General features: G+C 49.5%; 1 protein-coding gene across 4 annotated transcripts in view; it reads left to right on the top strand.

Annotated features, from left to right (window-relative positions):
• The window catches only part of TMCO4 (transmembrane and coiled-coil domains 4), a 92,052-nt gene that overhangs the window by 69,444 nt on the left and 6,382 nt on the right, over positions 1-16,226 (top strand). For all 4 annotated transcript variants that reach the window (XM_041767018.1, XM_041767016.1, XM_041767017.1 and 1 more), the window contains 2 exons: positions 10,271-10,388; positions 15,886-16,003. In XM_041767018.1, the coding sequence (XP_041622952.1) occupies positions 10,271-10,388; positions 15,886-16,003 (236 nt within the window). The remainder of the gene's footprint in view (positions 1-10,270; positions 10,389-15,885; positions 16,004-16,226) is intronic.

The raw sequence follows: 16,226 nt of genomic DNA on the forward strand, positions 1-16,226 counted from the left end.
CTTAATACCACCAGCAGATTGATCAGTGCTCTCTGCCTTGATTGTTCTCACCAGCAATCGCTATGCCATCTGTTTCAAAATGGAATAAAGAGTTGCAGAGCAGCACCCCCAAAATTAAAGGAAATCATTCAGAGATGAGAAACAAGGAGGAAGCAAAAAATGAGAGTAGTAAGCATGTGCCCTGGCTGGAGGAAAAGAAAAAAAATAGTCTCCTTGAGGAATTCAGAGACACATGACCATGCCTCAGATGGATTTAGGGTTCTAATTTCTACCACCCGCAGGATGCAAGAATCCCCAAGTCAAAAAATTGACACCAAACTACTCTGGAGAAAATAAGTCGTCAACCAGGCCACACAGATGGATTCTGCATAAGACCAGCTTTAAAGATGAGCTCATAGTCCACACGAGTTAACAAGTTTTTAACATAAGTTAAAAACCCACCAGATGGGAAAGTTACAGAAACAACAAACATCAGGAATAGACTCTCAGTCTTTGTAGAATGGTCAGAAGGAAAGGAGCCTCCCCCTAAAAAGAAAAGAAAAAAAAGAAAAGAAAAGAAAGAAAAGAAAAGAAAAGAAAAGAAAAGAAAAGAAAAAGAAAAGAGAAAGAAAAGAAAAAAGAAAAGAAAGAAAAAGATTTACAATTATTAAAGACCTAAATTAAAATGTTATAAGTAAATTGAAAGAAGACATTACTGCAAAAAAAAAAAAAACCACCAGGGAGATTTGAAAATAAATCAAGTGAAACTTCTAAAAGTGAAAAGACAAAAGTCATTGGGATGAAAACCGTAGTGGATGAGTTAAACAGCAGATTAGACAAAGGGAGAGAGAGAGATCATCGATCGGAAGATTGATGTGAAGAAATTGCCCACAATGCACCAGGGAGAGGTAAGGAGCTAGGATAGGGAGAGAAGTTCAGAGCTTAACAGTTGCCTAGTATCGGCGCCGAAAGAAGACAGCAGGAGAGGGACACCTCGATGACTCAGTGATTGAGCATCTGCCTTTGACTCGGGTTGTGATCCCAGGGTCCTTGGATCAAGTCCCAAGTCAGGCTCCCTGCATGGAGCCTGCTTCTCCCTCTGCCTGTGTCTCTGCCTCTCTCTCTCTGTGTGTCTCTCATGAATAAATAAATAAAATCCTTAAAAGAAGAAGAAGTAGAGATGAAAACAGGAGAGAGATATGCTTTATTGACCGAGCATTTTCCAGAATTGATTCTGGAGATTGAAGGAGCGTGAGTCTTCGATAGGATAACTGTTTTACACCCACACCCATCATAGTGAGATTGTGGAACTGGCAAGATGAACAGAAGATTTTAAAGGAGGGGAGGGCAGCCCTGGTGACTCAGCGGTTTAGCGCCTGCCTTCAGCCCAGGGTGTGATCCTGGGGTCCTGGGATCGAGTCCCACGTCGGGCTCCCTGCATGGAGCCTGCTTCTCCCTCTCCCTGTGTCTCTGCCTCTCTCTCTCTCTCTCTCTTTGTCTCTCATGAATAAATAGATAAAAATATGTTTTTAAAAAAGGGGGTGTGGAGAAAAGATCACTTACAAAGAAAGCTCAACTAGGCTGATGAGACTTCTCAAAATAACAATAGAAGCCAGAAAAAAAAAATGGAAGCCAGAGGAAAAAGAAAAAGAGCAGTCAACCTAAAATTCTATCTTTGGTGAAACTATAGTTCAAGATACAGATATTTTCACACTGAGCAAGTTTATAAGAGACCTTTGCTGCAATAACCACCAAGGATCTACTTCAAAAAGCAGCGGATGGGGCTCCTGGCTGGCTCAGTCAGTGGAACAAGCAACTCTTGATCTCGGGGTCATGAGTTCGAGCCTCACGTTGGTGTAGAGATTACTTAAAAATAAAATCTTTAAAAACAAACAAAAACAAAAAGCAGTGACGATATAGAAAGAACATCGAGCACAGTGCCCAGAACCCAGGACCATGCTTTCTCTCTCTTAGCAATTATCTGTGCACCCACTTGGTTTGTCAGATGAGCCAGAGATTACCGAAACAAAAGGTCACGTACCCGTGGCCTGGATGGCTATCCTGTGCACACATCATTAACCTTTTAGCAAATTTTAACCTACTAATACGTCTCCTGAGTCAACCAAATTGTAAATGTTCATCTTGGCGGCCTGTGTGTGTTCCGTATTTCATATGCAATTGTGGAAGATGTCACGGTCATCCATAAACATAGATTTTGGTTCAAGTTTATATCTGATAGACAACGAAAAGGGGACAGGAGAGTAGGAGAGAACACATAGGAATAATCAAATGCCACGATGCCACTTACGGTGTGAACTGGGACAAGCCCTAGTGTCTCTGAGGCAAGCTTTTCCCATCATAGAATAGGAGTAGTTGTACCTACCTCCTGGGATCATTATGAGAAGTAATGAAATAATATGCATATAAAGCACTGAGCCTCTCTGAGAGTAAGCTGTGATGACAATAATGATGATAAAGAAACAAGAGGGGATTATAAAATCAAGTTCTAGAATTTTGTTTACGAAAATAAAAATTAAAAAAAACACTTTTGCTGCAAGATTTCTCTGTCCAGTCTCATGCCCAGCCCCTACGAGGCTGGACCAGCATCACCACCCCTAATGTCTGTGAGATAAACCCAAGGCAAAAGAGCTTGTCAATAAGCTCACACAGATGCATTTGGGCATCGTGGCCCTTGAATCCCTAAGCTCCCACTTGGCTGAAAACTGCTTCTGAGCTGTCACTAGATACCAGCTGACATGCGGGACGGACTGCTGTTCGGTCAGCTGGCTCTCTCATCTCCATGATAGCAGACATCACGTGTGATGTGATTTATTTCCCTTCCAGGGGACTGCACCCACCAGTTGCCTTGTCCTCAGACAGACCAGGCTTCTGTCCCCTGGAGGAGAGCAGGGAGAGGCGGGGCATGGAGATCAATTCCCAGGGTCCCGGGATGCAGGTGCCAGGCTTACCACCTTGCACAGCTAGATCAAAGAGACGGGAATCCAAGTGGGGGATGAAGCCTTACTCTTTTCCTAGAGAATTCATCCCAGATCCTTACAGACAGGCTCCCTGAGGCGATTCTTTCCAGTGTGAACCTCATTCCTGGGCGGGCGGGGGACAGTCAGAGCTTCCCTTTCTCCAGCTCCCTTCTTGCCCGGCCACCTGCTCCCTCCCTTTCTGGCTGCTTCTGTCTGTGTGTTTAGCGCATGCACGTGCATGTCTTTGGAGTGGATTTTGTTTGTATTAGATGCAATTCATATCATTTCCTTCAAGGTTTGTTTTCTGGACCCGCAGTCAGGAGATAATTTCCTCCCCTGTTTCCCACCTTATCGCTCCCGACACACATGTCCCCCTCCCCCGCCCCCGCGCCAGGAGAGAGAAAATGCTTCTTTTTTTGCTTCTCAAGTTTGAGATCCTTTGGTCTTTGCAGGCCAGGAGAATCTCATTATTGGCAACGTGATAGGCATGTGGGAGTGTGTGATGTCGCCTTTCCAGCCGTTTGATGAGATTTCTGCAAACTCCTAGAGGGAGTTGTTTGGAAATACCTGAAAAGCTCTGCACAGGCCTGCCTCACTTTAAGAAAGCCTACTGTATGGAAAAGACAAAATGACAAAGGCCAAGCCAGGAGGGGTCGTCCCCAGTGACACAGGGTCCCCTCGCTGTACAAAAAGATTCTCCAGGGGGCTCTTTGGAAGAACCGACCCTCCTGGGTACGTTGTAAGACTGTTTAGTTTCACAAAACTTAATCTGTATAGTTTTCAAGACCAACACAATAGTGTAAACAAATTTGCTGTCATAAAGACGCTGTCTATTCTGTTCTCTTTTTTTTTTTTTTAAGAGATGGAAAGAGGAGACGAAGTGGCAGAGGGAAAGAGAGAGTCTCAAGCAGACTCCCCAGTGAGCGCAAAGCCCAACCTGGGGTTCAGTCTCACACCCCTGAGATCACAACTTGAGCCGAAACCAAGGGTCGGACGTTTAACCAACTGAGCCACCCAGGCACCCCCAGTTCTTGGTTTTGGGGGTGGGGGTTGAAAAAAGACAATCTTCAGAGTGTCAGGGCATGAAAGTGTCTTGTCAAGAGTGTAGTGTGAACTGCCAGAACCGTGTGAAGACAAGATCTAAATTCCCCTTGATAAAAAGTGAGGCTGGGTAATGCGACAATGGGAACATACTGAAGGCTACTGAACTGTACACTTAAAGATGGTTAGATGGTAAATTTTATGTTCTGTGCATTTTATCACAATTAAAGATTATGCTTTAATGAGGAAGTGGCTCTGCTCTCCCTGCCACCCTCTGCTGGGCATCACCTCTGCCCCCCTCTGCTGAGCCACCGCCGCACCTGTGCCCAGTGGCCGGCTAGAAACAGGCATGTCTCTCTAAGTGGTCAGGCCATCTGCAAAAACTTGCTTCGTGCACTCCATTTCCACCTGGTTCCAAACCGATCATGTGGGAACATAGATACCACGGACCAAGCCCTGTACCAGACGCTGCCCTGAACATACGGCCTCTCTCTCCCGCCCTGGAGAATCAATATTGTTATATATTCTCCATCTGACAGCTGAGATAAGGCAGCTGAAAATCCACATTATTTTTTTAAAGATTTTATTTATTCATGAGAGACAGAGAGAGAGACCGGGACAAGTAAAGTAATTCTCACCGACCTCCTCAGCTAATGGCAGAGGGAGAAGCAGGCTCCCCACAGGGAGCCCAATAGGGACTCGATCCCAGGACCCTGGGATCATAACCCAAGCCAAAGACAGACGCTCAACCACTGAGCCACCCAGGTGCCCCAAGAATCCACATTATTGAATGACTGACCTCATTTCAGACCACGGCGATGTTGGGATTCGAACACAGGTTTCTCTCATGCCACAGGCCAGGCCGCTTTCCCTGGACTGGCGAGTCCTAGCCTTCCTGAGCATGTGGGTCCTTTCTAATGGCAGACGTCTTCACAGACCTGCCCCCGGTGGCAGTCCTATTTTCAGGGTCTCCTGGTTGAGATATGAAATGACCAAAAGCAGCCTTTACCAGGCATCCTGTGAGTCACCGCAGCATCCGCGCAGTCTTGAAATCATGACACCTGATGTGTGAGTCATGGGAGGCATTGGCTTGGCCAACAGCAGTTGGTGCTTGTGCAGTTTCTTAGGCCCTTGGAGTCGCTCTGGATCTCTGGCTCCAGAGATCGGGCACCCCTGGGCTGTACCATGAATCAGCTGAAGGGGCTGGCGACCTGGAGAAGGTTACCGTGAGCCTTTGGAACGCGTCCTCTGAGGCCAGGGGAGGAGACCGGGGCAGTGGTAGCTTCAGAAGGACCACTTGCTTTCTGCCCGTTTCAGACTGCAGTCGTGAGAAGTGCGGCAAGCAAGGTATACGCTGATTTATCTAAATTCCGCTCCCCCAGAACAGAGCTCTAGAACTGAGCAACTGTAGGGGCTGAGAACAGCAGTTAAAGATGCGTCCGTTTACTTTCAGCTGGGTTAGCATCTTCATTTGCTTTTATCCAGCCTTCGGAGATCCCCAGCTGTAGCTGCTGGGAAGAAGTTGTGCCAAGAGCAAAAAAAAAAAGAAAAGAAAAAGAAGTAGCCTCTTTGCATGTATTCTCAACGTGAAAGGTTCACACTGCTCAGTTGCGTTGCCTGCCTTCATTCATTCCACAAATAGCTATCGCACTCAGCAGCTGTGCCAGGCACTGTTCCAGGCACTGGGGATTCACTAGAGGGGAAAAAAAAGACCAATCTCAGCCCTTGGGGAGCCTGCATACTAGTAGGAGACAGGCTATAAATGAGGCTTTTAAAAATAAAACAGGTAGGAAGTCAGGTAGTCTTAAGGGAATGGAGAAAAATCAAAGAAAGGAGGTGAGGCACATGGGGGAGGGTGCATTCGTCTACCCTGGGAGGGTGGCAGTTAAGCAAAGAGGTGAGGGGGAGGGTATTAGAGGGAAGAACATTCAAGGAGAGGGAACAGCCGGGCCAGTGTGGCTGGAGCAGAGTGAGCAAGGTGGAAGCATCCGGAAGGTCACTTGGGCCCTTCACGGCTGTCACAGTGACTTTGACTCCAGGGAACATGGGATCCACAGGAGAGTTTTGAGCGCAGGAGTGAAATGATCTGACTTTCCTACAGCATAATTTACAGACCCCAAAATCCTCCATTCTGTGTGTACGATTCAGTAACTTTTATTCAACATACAGAGTTGTGCAGCCGTCACCGCGACCCAATTTTAGAACATTTCCAGCACCCCCCGAAAGATGCCTCATGCCTACAGCTTGCATTTTAAAGGGATCACTCTGGCTCCTGTGTTAAGAATAAAAATAAGAGGTAGAAGAAAGTATGGGAAAGAAATGTTTTTCACCACACATGTGAGCAACAGAAAGGACTAGATGTGCAGAGGTAAAGACGTAACTGGCCAGGCTTTTCTTTCCGAACTCCTGGAGGTTCAGAGCCTCCTTTGCACCAGTTATAACAGCGGTAACAAAGCAGATATTAAAAATATACAGATAATTGTTTTTATTTTTTATAGTTTTTTAAACACTTTATTTTTTTTAATTTTACTTAAATTCCATTTGCCAACATATAGTATAACACCCAGTGCTCATCTCGTCATGTGCCCTCCTTAATGCCCGTCACCCAGTTTTACCCCATCCCCTCACCTGCCTCCCTTTCTGCAACCCTTTGTTTCCCAGAGACAGGAGTCTCTCATGGTTTGTCTTCACAGAGTTGTGTTTAAAAGTGAGAAATCTGGGGGCACCTGGGGGGCCCAGTCATTTGAGCATCTGACTCTTGACAACTTAGGTCATGATCTCGGGGTCATTGATCGAGCCCTGCATTGGGCTCAGTGTGGAGTCTGTTTGGGATTTCCCCTCCCCCCTGCTTATGTTCCCTTGCACATGTGCCTGCTCTCTCTCTCTCTCTCTCTCTCTCTCTCTCTCTCTCTCTCTAAAATAAATAAATAACTTTTTTTTTAAGTGAGAAATCCAAGCCTCAAAAGCCTCCAAGTCTCCTGACTTGAAGATAGATGAATGCATGTTGTATCCCTCCCTCCCTTTACATTAAAAATCTATTTGTAAAGCTGTAGAATTATCTTCACACCTTAAAAATTCACAAGAACAGGGGCACCTGAGTGGCTCAGTCCATTAAGCATCTGAGTCTTGACTGTGGCTCAGGTCATGATCTCAGGGTCATGAGATCGAGCCCCACATTGGGCTCTGCTTGACATTCTCTTGCTCTCCCTCTGCCTCTCCCCTGCCCCCAAGAGTGCACATGTTCTCTCTCTCTTAAAAAAAAAAAAAATCAGAAGAAGAAAATTTGATAGTAGCAATAGGAGTAAATCCAAACATGTCTCGGCAAACATTCGTTGTCCCTGCAGCAAGAAGGCAGTGAGGACACTAAGCTTGACACTAAGCTGGACCTGAGTGAGAATTTTCTTTTTTTACTGAAAGAATGAAATGTTCTGGTATTACAAGGTTTGGGACCAGATGGTGAAATTTGACATTTTTTCCTTCCCAGCATCTACTACAGCAGCCAGTGTTCCTCTTTTTCCTGACCCCAGATTTCCGTGCTGGACCATCCCATTCCCTGGAACAGGCAGGTGGTGATGACCTGCCGTAGAGGACTTTACCTTGGATGGGTCTAAAGTAATTCGTGCCGAGCTCCTCAGCTAACGCCGGTGCGTTACCGAGAGCCTGCCGCAGGGCTTGTCTCCAGGTTTGCAACCTCACAGAGAGCAAACCCTCTTTGGGGCACGCGTCTGAGTGTGGCCAACAGCCTGATGACAAAGGGCCAGCCAGGCATCATTGATGGGTGAATACAATTCCAGCTCACTGCCCACCGTGACTTGCTTTGGCTCCGGCCTGGACTGTTTTGTGAGGTTCGACTACTGGTCTCAGTTCAAGATCACAGGCAACTACCTTTTCTGGCTTTTCCTATGAGCTTTCCAGTGGCTGCTTACAGGATCCTGACAGTGGCTCAGGGCCACCCACCAGGGATGCTGCTTTACCACGGCTGGCCACAAAGCTGCTGAGCTCAGCCAGTGGCCCTCGGTGGCACTCTGGGAGCAGTGATGACCCACGTGTGATCACGGTACTTCGTGTTGTTAGTGCAAACAGCAGAGAGCATGGCCCCGGGGACCCAGCCGCTGCCCGTGCAGTCTGGGCTTTGGTCTCAGCTTTAGTCTCACTTCCTGTGTGGCCTTGAACGTGTCCCATCCCCTCTGAGACCCAGTTTCCTTGGCTACAAAGAGAAGGGGGGAGGATAAAATCCCATTCTCTTCAGCTTTGCCAGCCACATAAGCACCTGAAATAGCCCATCCACCGAGGGGCCACTGAGTCATCCTTTCTATTCAGCACACGCACTGCCAGCTTCCCGAAGTTTTAAATCCCCTTCTGTCGGGTTATCATCCTTCTGGAAGCAAAAGGAGCGAAATCAGAATTCTGTGCCATGGCATCTTTCAACATCAGAGACACAGGAGCTCTTAGAACACGTGATACTCCAGAGGTTCCCAAACACCTGTTAGCCTGGAACCCCTTCCTCAGACATGGAATCCCAAACAGAGTAGTTGGAAGTGCTCTGGTTAGAAACTGGAGCCCAGAGAGAGGAAGCCACGAGGCCTGTGTCACTCAGCGAGCAGGGACGCCCCTCTCGCATTCCCCAGGAATGGCACTGAGCATAGGGCTTCCCGGCACCTGCAGAAACTCAGAATCCTAAGACAGAACCACCTTTGGGGAGGCGGGGCCGCGGGACAGGGGGAGGGCACACTCACTTCACCTGTGCATCACCTGTGCTGGGGTTTTCCCACACTGTGATCCTCAGGGCCAGAGGCATCCGGATGGCTTCATGGTTGAACTCTGCCTTCGGCCCATGTCATGACCCCAGGGTCCTGGGATCGAGCCCCACTTCGGGCTCCCCACAGGGAACCTGCTTCTCCCTCTGCCTGTGTCTCTGCCTCACTCTGTGTGTCTCTCCTGAATAAATAAGTAAAATCTCTTTCAAAAATAAAAATAATAAATAAAGCCCCTCAAGGCCAGTGTCATTACCCACCAGAAGGCAAGTGACCCAGCCAAGTCCCATACTCAGACGTTATTTGAAGCTAGGGCCTTGCAACTGCAAAGTACTGGCTTCCCTGAGAGATGCCACCTTACTTACTCTTCGTTCGTTCGTTCAAATCTTTCCTGAGCACCAGGCACCTGCCAGGCACTGCTCTAGACGCTGCCGCACAGCTGTGACTGAGGCAGCCGAGCACCTGCCCTCACTGAACCTAGACAACATGAGCAAACAATACGCGACAGGAAGAAAACCACAGCAGGGGAAAGGACAGGGAGTGACAGAGTCGGGGGGACGGGACAGGGGGACCAGACGGGGGTGCATGTGCAGCTCTCATTGGCCGGGAGCCGTGCTTCTCAACGTCCACTCTCACGCCCGTCTGTGAACTGTTGGGTCCTAGTCCGCCACGAGGGAGAACTGCTGCTTCCCTCTCTCTGTATTTAGAGGACAGACGGGGGTGCCTGTAAGCGTTTGCCTTCAGCTCAGGTCATGATCTTAGGGTCCTGGGATCGAGGCACACATCGGGCTCCCTGCTCAGCGAGGAGCCTGCTCCTCCCTCTCCCTCTGCCTCCCAGTCCCCCTGCTTGTGCTCGCTCTCACGCTCTCTCTCTGTCAAATAAATAAAATCTTTAATAAATGAAAGGACAAACAGTCCACGGGCCAGCCCTGGTCGGTTGGATCCCACTTTGAATAACCCCGCCCGAAATGTTCCTGAACCAACTGGTCAGTGCAGCTGATGAATGTACCCCCGTGTCCTGGGACCCAGTCGGCCCCACCTTCCCTTCCCTCCCGCCGTCCCGCCACGCTGTGCGGGCCCCGGGGAACTGCTGCCAAGGCAGGCTGTGGCGTCTCCATCCTGGCAAGCACGATGACCCGGGGCCCACCGGTCTCTCCTGAAGGAAGATGTCCCCTCCAAGTCCATAGCTGGTTGGGCGCTTCACGGATGGTGAGACTAGATCTGGGTCCCAGCTCAGGCTGTGTCACTTCCTAGCCACGCGATTTCGACAATGTCTGTGGTTCTTCTTAACCCTAAAATGGGGAGAGTGGTGCTTTGCAGGAAGAGAGCAGTCCCAGGGCCTGGGCCTCCGTGGGTGGAAGCCCCCGTGACTACCTGTGCACAGACACGTGTGAGCATATGTGTGGGGTGAGCACGTGTGCTTGCACATATGTGTGTGACACCCATCTCTTGGAGAGTCCCCTCCAGGACACACTGCAGCCAATGACACTGACGGCCTCTCCTGGGTTCTCTCCCCAGATTGCCAAGGGATCATCGAGGACGTCGTCCTGCTGGGTGCGCCCGTGGAAGGAGAAGCCAAGCACTGGGAGCCCTTCCGGAAGGTGGTGTCAGGGAGGATCATTAACGGCTACTGCAGGTCTGTCCAGATCTTGCACCAGAGGTGATGGTACTAACTGAGCACTTAGCGTGCCTGGGCCCAGTGCTGGGGACACAGGTGTTCGAGGCCTGGCCCCTGTCCTGGAGGATCCCAGGACCAGTGGGGCTCTGGCCTGCTAGGAGCAAGGCGTTCTGATCTGGGAAGCCTCCATCCCCATAGGATGAGGGTAAAGTGTCTCCCTGTGTCAGGCCTGAGTCCAGCTAGCAGGGTGACAGGAGAGGCCATGGGGGTCACCATCATCTGGGGGTGGAGGATGTAGGTGAGTGGGTCAGACTGGAAAACAAAGATGGGGCCCCAGCATGAGGTCTGTGGATGCCTGGTGGGAAGGGGTGGGTGGGCGTGTGGGCCGAGCTCTCAGAGCACCTGAGGCAGGGCAGGGTGACGGAACAGGCAGTTAAGGTTGGAGGAGCCGGGACCCACACCTTGGAGGAGCAGGGACCCAAGCCGCACAACAACCCTTGGCAGGACCTGGGGGAGCTCTGAGGGCCGGCAGCAGCAAGGCTGGAAGGGAGGCGCCCCTTGTGTGGCCTTGCAGAAGAATGCCTCGGGAGCTCTGGTCAAGGCCATGCCCCAGACTTTGGGGAAGAAAAGATGAAGCCCACCACTGAGCCTGAGAAGGTGCTCGGGCCCATCAGCCTCCGAATGAGGCAGAGGATGGGGTAACAGTGTTTAAGAGCAGTGATTTAGAATTGCACAGACCTAGGACTTCATGCTGGCCTCAGTTTCTCCATGTGTATGGGGGGGACAGCGAAATGATAGTAGTAACTCCCCCCAGGCTGTGATGATAGTTAAGTGATCCACAGAGTTGCACATGGTGCGCACATGCTCTGTGAGTGACAGGATGTTACTGTGGATCCTCAGCACCGTCGGCCTTGGGATAGTCCTTCAGCACACTCGTGAGCACCAGCCTCGTGCCAGGTGCACTAGGGAAGGAGCCCCAGCCCCATGGAACCCAGTGCCTGGTGGGGAAGCTGGTGGGGAAAACAGGCAGCTCCAGTCAGGCATCTGGAAGCTCGAGTGCGACACCAGAATCCAGAAGCTCTGAAATCAAAGGCTTTTCCCCCGGTTCGGTGTGTCCTGAGCTGCCGAGAGACGTTTCTAGGCTTTACTCCTCCCACTGGGCTTTGGGCTGGATGACTTTGGGACCCCACCCCAAACCTCGCTGGTGGATTATGTGATGTACAGGCTACAAGCTGGATCACCTCCTAAAATCCAAGGCATTATTCTGAATTCTGAAACACAGTCAGCCTCCGAGATTTTACATAAGGGATCTGCATTTTGTGGATCAAAGCGCAGGCTGTTGACAAGAAGGTGACATTCTGGGCTCAGATCCGAAGGACAGGTCTGGAGTTTAGGAAACAGGAAGGTTGGCTGACTAGTTGTAGACTCTGTGAACACAACTTAAAATACAACAATTTAGAAAACGAGGAGGTAGGACTCGGGGGAGGCAGCTGATCCACTGGGTCACGAACGTGACGTTTCCACCAACCGGCAGGAAACGTGGCACTAGAGCTCAGAGAAGGCAGAGCTGGAGTGAGGGCCCGTGGGGTCACCAGCTTCCGCTGAAGCCAGGGGGCAGGGACGATCATTGGAAAGGCAAAGAGTAGAGAAAGAGCAAAGTGCTGGATTCCCGATTCTAAAGAATATGTTTCGGGTTTGTGGGGAGGAAGAGGCTCCCAGCTGAGGTTAGAAGAAAGGCAGGATCATCCAGCATTCTGGGCCCGAGGCCGTGGCTGGGCCGGGAATACAAAGATGGGTAGGATGGGAGGGACTCCCATCTAGTGGAAAGGACACGTGGAGAGGTGCCTGGGTGGCTCAGAGCATGATCCCAGGGTCCTTGGATTGAGTCCCGCATCGGGCTCCCTGCATGGAGCCTGCTCTCCCTCTGCCTGTGTCTCTGCCTCTCTCTCTGTGTCTCTCATGAATAAATAAAATCCTTAAAAAAAAAAAGAAAGAAAGAAAGAAATGAAAAGGACACATTGAAATCGACAATTATCAAAAAGTCAAAACTTAAAAATGCAACATGCCGCCATGTGAGGGGGACGGATATCCTGAGTATTAGACTCTTGCCGCCTGCCAGACCCTGTCTTTGGGGTCATGATCTCCTTTAATCCTCCCCCAAACCCTGTGATGTTATTAGTTCTTTAATCCCCTTTTACAAATGAGAAAACTGAGACCAGTCAACCTTAATTTTGACCTAAGCCCGATCATCCAAAGTAGGACCCAAAACTAAATGGAAAAAATTGGGAAAGTCTTTAGCATTTTGATGATTTCGCCCACAGCAACAGCTGTGTAGTTCAGAGCTAACGATAAAGATGATTCTCCGCCACAGGCAGAGACCGTTAGCCAGGACACAGGAGTTCTGACCATCAGCTTGGCTCTATCACTTATACTCTAAGCTGAGTTCTTAGAATTAGGATATGGTAGGAAGAACAAAGAAGCAAAAGACAGAGACATAATATATAAAGAGCTCATGCAAATCAATAAATCTAATAAAGTGTTCCAAGGATATCTACACATAAACTCACAGAATATAGTCAATAATTTTTTATTTAATTTAAAATTGAATTAAAAAATTTATAAATATTAAATAATTTTTAATTATTAAATAAAATTTATTATTAAATAAATTCAAAATTATTAATTTTTAATAATTAATTTTTAAATTTAAAAATTATTTGAGAGAGAGAGAGTGTGCTTTGGGGGATGGGAAGACAGAAGGAAAAGAAGAGAAGCTCAAGCAGACTGCCCCCTGAGCACAGAAGCTGATGCAGGCTCGATCTCACGACCCTGAGTTCATGACCTGAGCCGAAATCAAGAGTCGGACACCTAACCGGATGAGCCACCCAGGCACCCCACAGTCAACAAATATTTTAAAAGATGCCCAACCTCATCATGAATGAAATAAATGCAGATTAAAATCAGTAAGATATGACTTATCACCCATCAGATTATCAAAGATCTGAAACATGAATAACATCCAGTGTTGGTAAAGATGTGGAGAAACAGCACCGCCATATGCTGTTGGCGATAGTTGAATTTAGTAAATACTCTTTGGAGAACAAGTGGCCATATCCACCAAAATTTTTAATGTCCCGGTTTTCTGGTCCCACACATTCTAACTTCTGTGATCCTGCTGTACTAGGTACACACACGCACAGAAATGGATGTACAGAGAATCGTGGCAGCTTCATTTATAACTAAATATTTAAAACAATTTAAATGACCACAAATGGGAGAATAGGTACAGAGGGAAAAAGAGGGAAAAGGCAAGTGCAGCGGTACAGACTAGGATTCCATGTATGAGGGGAAAAAACTTCTGTGTGTACATCTGAGTATCTAGGTGTCTGTAAATGCGCAGGAAGGTCCTGAAGGACCATAGGAAACTGATAACAACAGCCACCCCTAAAGATTGGAGGTAAAAAGAGATTTTAATTTTATTTTTTCAAATAAGGATTTTTTTTTAAGATTTTATTTATTTTTTTCATGAGAAACAGAGAGACAGACAGGTAGAGACACAGGCAGAGGGAGAAGCAGGCTCCCTGCAGGGAGCCCGACATGGGACTCAATCCCGGGTCTCCAGGATCACGCCCTGGGCTGAAGGCGGCGCTAAACCACTGAGCCACCCAGGCTGCCCAAATAAGGATAGTTTTAAAAAACAAGAGAAGAAAAGGAACAGACAAAGCTTTAATGTCAGAAGGACCTCATTTGGGGCCCCTGGATGACGCAGTCAGTTAAGCATCCGTCTCTTCATTTTGGCTCAGGTCGTAATCTCAGGGTCCTGAGGTCGAGCCCCAGGTCATGCTCCACGCTCAGTGGGGAGTCCGCCTGAGGAGCCTCTCTCTCCCTCTGCCCCTGCCCCTCGCTACCATCACCACCCTGACTGCCATTCATGCTCTTACTTTTTATCTAGTAAAAAAAAAAAGAAAAAACAAAAAAAACATGGTCCCCAGTTAAAATCTTGGCTCTGCCAGTTATCTGTGGAATAATAGTCCCTCCTGCTGCACAGGGCTTCTGGAAAGATTAGAAAAGGGTTGCCACATAGTAGTTGCCCAATAAACTATAGCAGTTATAAAAACTGGGCCCATTCACATCGCACATGATTTTTTGGTGCTTTTCATGAACAGCAAAGGGAAAGAATTACGATTGCATGGGTGCAATATGAAAGCAGCAAAAACTTATTAAACCCATCTGTTCTGCTGCAAACCTGAGGCTAATAAACTTGGTTTTCAATTATTTTGTGAGATCCCGAGCCATCTCTCTAGAGAGAGAAAGCAGGAGGAGGAAGAGGAGGGAGACTGGGGGGGGGGGGGGGACACAGACCAGCAGTCACTGTAGTTTCTTGCTTAAACTAAGCACCAACCAGGATTTCATGTAATTGGCCTACAAAGGTGTTCTACTTGCTTGGAACCTCCTTAAACGTGGGGAGTGGAGGGTCCGTGTGCGGAGAGCTTCAGGCCAAAAGTACCGAAAAGTAAACATATTTAAGTGTATATAATATATATTAATAAAGCTCTCTGCAAATCCATTCACTTACTTGAGCTTCCATGAACCTTCTGGAAGCCAGCCAGGGCAAGCGGTACTTACTGCTCCCTGTGGTACCATAAGGAAACTGAAGCTCAGAGAGGCTCAGGGGCCTGGCCAAGGTCACACAGCAGAGCCAGGATGTGAGCTGAGGCAGGCCCGCGTCACTCCACAGTGGGCCTCCTGGGACACTCCTGTGGCCTCTGCTCCAAATACCCCATGAGGAGGGGATGACAGTAAAAGGACCAGGGGGGACCCCTGCTTGCACGTGGCCTCCAGGCCTGTGAGTAGCCGAGGCAGCCATTCCACTGGCCATGTGGCAGCAAATCCAGAGTTTGGTTGTGGTTGCTGCCTCAACAAAGCCTGGGGGGGGGGGCCGGAAGCCTGCCTGGCTGGGCCCCCACCTTGGAGTGCCGCCCCAGCGCAGGACACAGGATATAGGACAAAGGCACGGTCCTGCTGTCAGTAAGCTCTGCCTAGAAAAGGAAAAAGACCCAAGAATGGACACACAGAGGACATGGGACTCATGTCCCCAAAGGAGCATGTGTTCCAGGCACATGAGGCTTAAAGGATTAATAGTACCAGGTGGAGGGGCTCAGGGGCACTCCCTGGGGGTGAGTCCAAGCTGAATTCTGGAAGGACGGATGACAGCCCATCGGATGCTGGAAGACCAGGCGCAGCAAGAGGGCCCGGGGCGGGAGGCAACATCGGATCAGATGCTTCCCGAATATCCATGTGTGTGAGCGCCGTGTCCATGACGCGGTGTCTCACCGTGCGCCCCTGCCCACCTGGGAGGTAAGAGGCGGTGAGGAGACCGAGGCTGGGGGGCCAGGCAGCTCGCCCATGCTCACGCAGCTAGCAACTGCTGGGGCGGGACTTGATCCCGGGCCCACCGGGGATCCCGGGGCCTGGTGCAGGGCTCCCGAGGCTGACGCCCCGTCTCTGCCCGCAGCGGGGACTGGCTGCTGAGCTTCGTGTACCGCACGTCGTCCATGCGGCTCCGCGTCGCCGGCCTACGGCCCGTGCTGCTACAGGACAGGAGGGTGGAGAATGTGGACCTGTCCTCTGTCGTGAGTATCACCCACCCCACCTGGGGCCCTGCATTTGCCAGCGGGGCTGCTTCGGGACCCCAGCCGCCCCCTCCCCGGGCCCTGGGACACTGCCCCCTTTCACCCCAGAGGAGGGAGACTGTAAGAATTTGCTTGGGGCTTGGTGGGGGGAGGTAACTCCTGTTGACGGGTACCGTCTTCGAGCTGGGGCCTTTGTCACCAGGTCCTTTATGCACATTGTCTC

This window comes from Vulpes lagopus, chromosome 8 (genome assembly GCF_018345385.1).
Source record: "Vulpes lagopus strain Blue_001 chromosome 8, ASM1834538v1, whole genome shotgun sequence".
NCBI lineage: Eukaryota > Metazoa > Chordata > Mammalia > Carnivora > Canidae > Vulpes > Vulpes lagopus.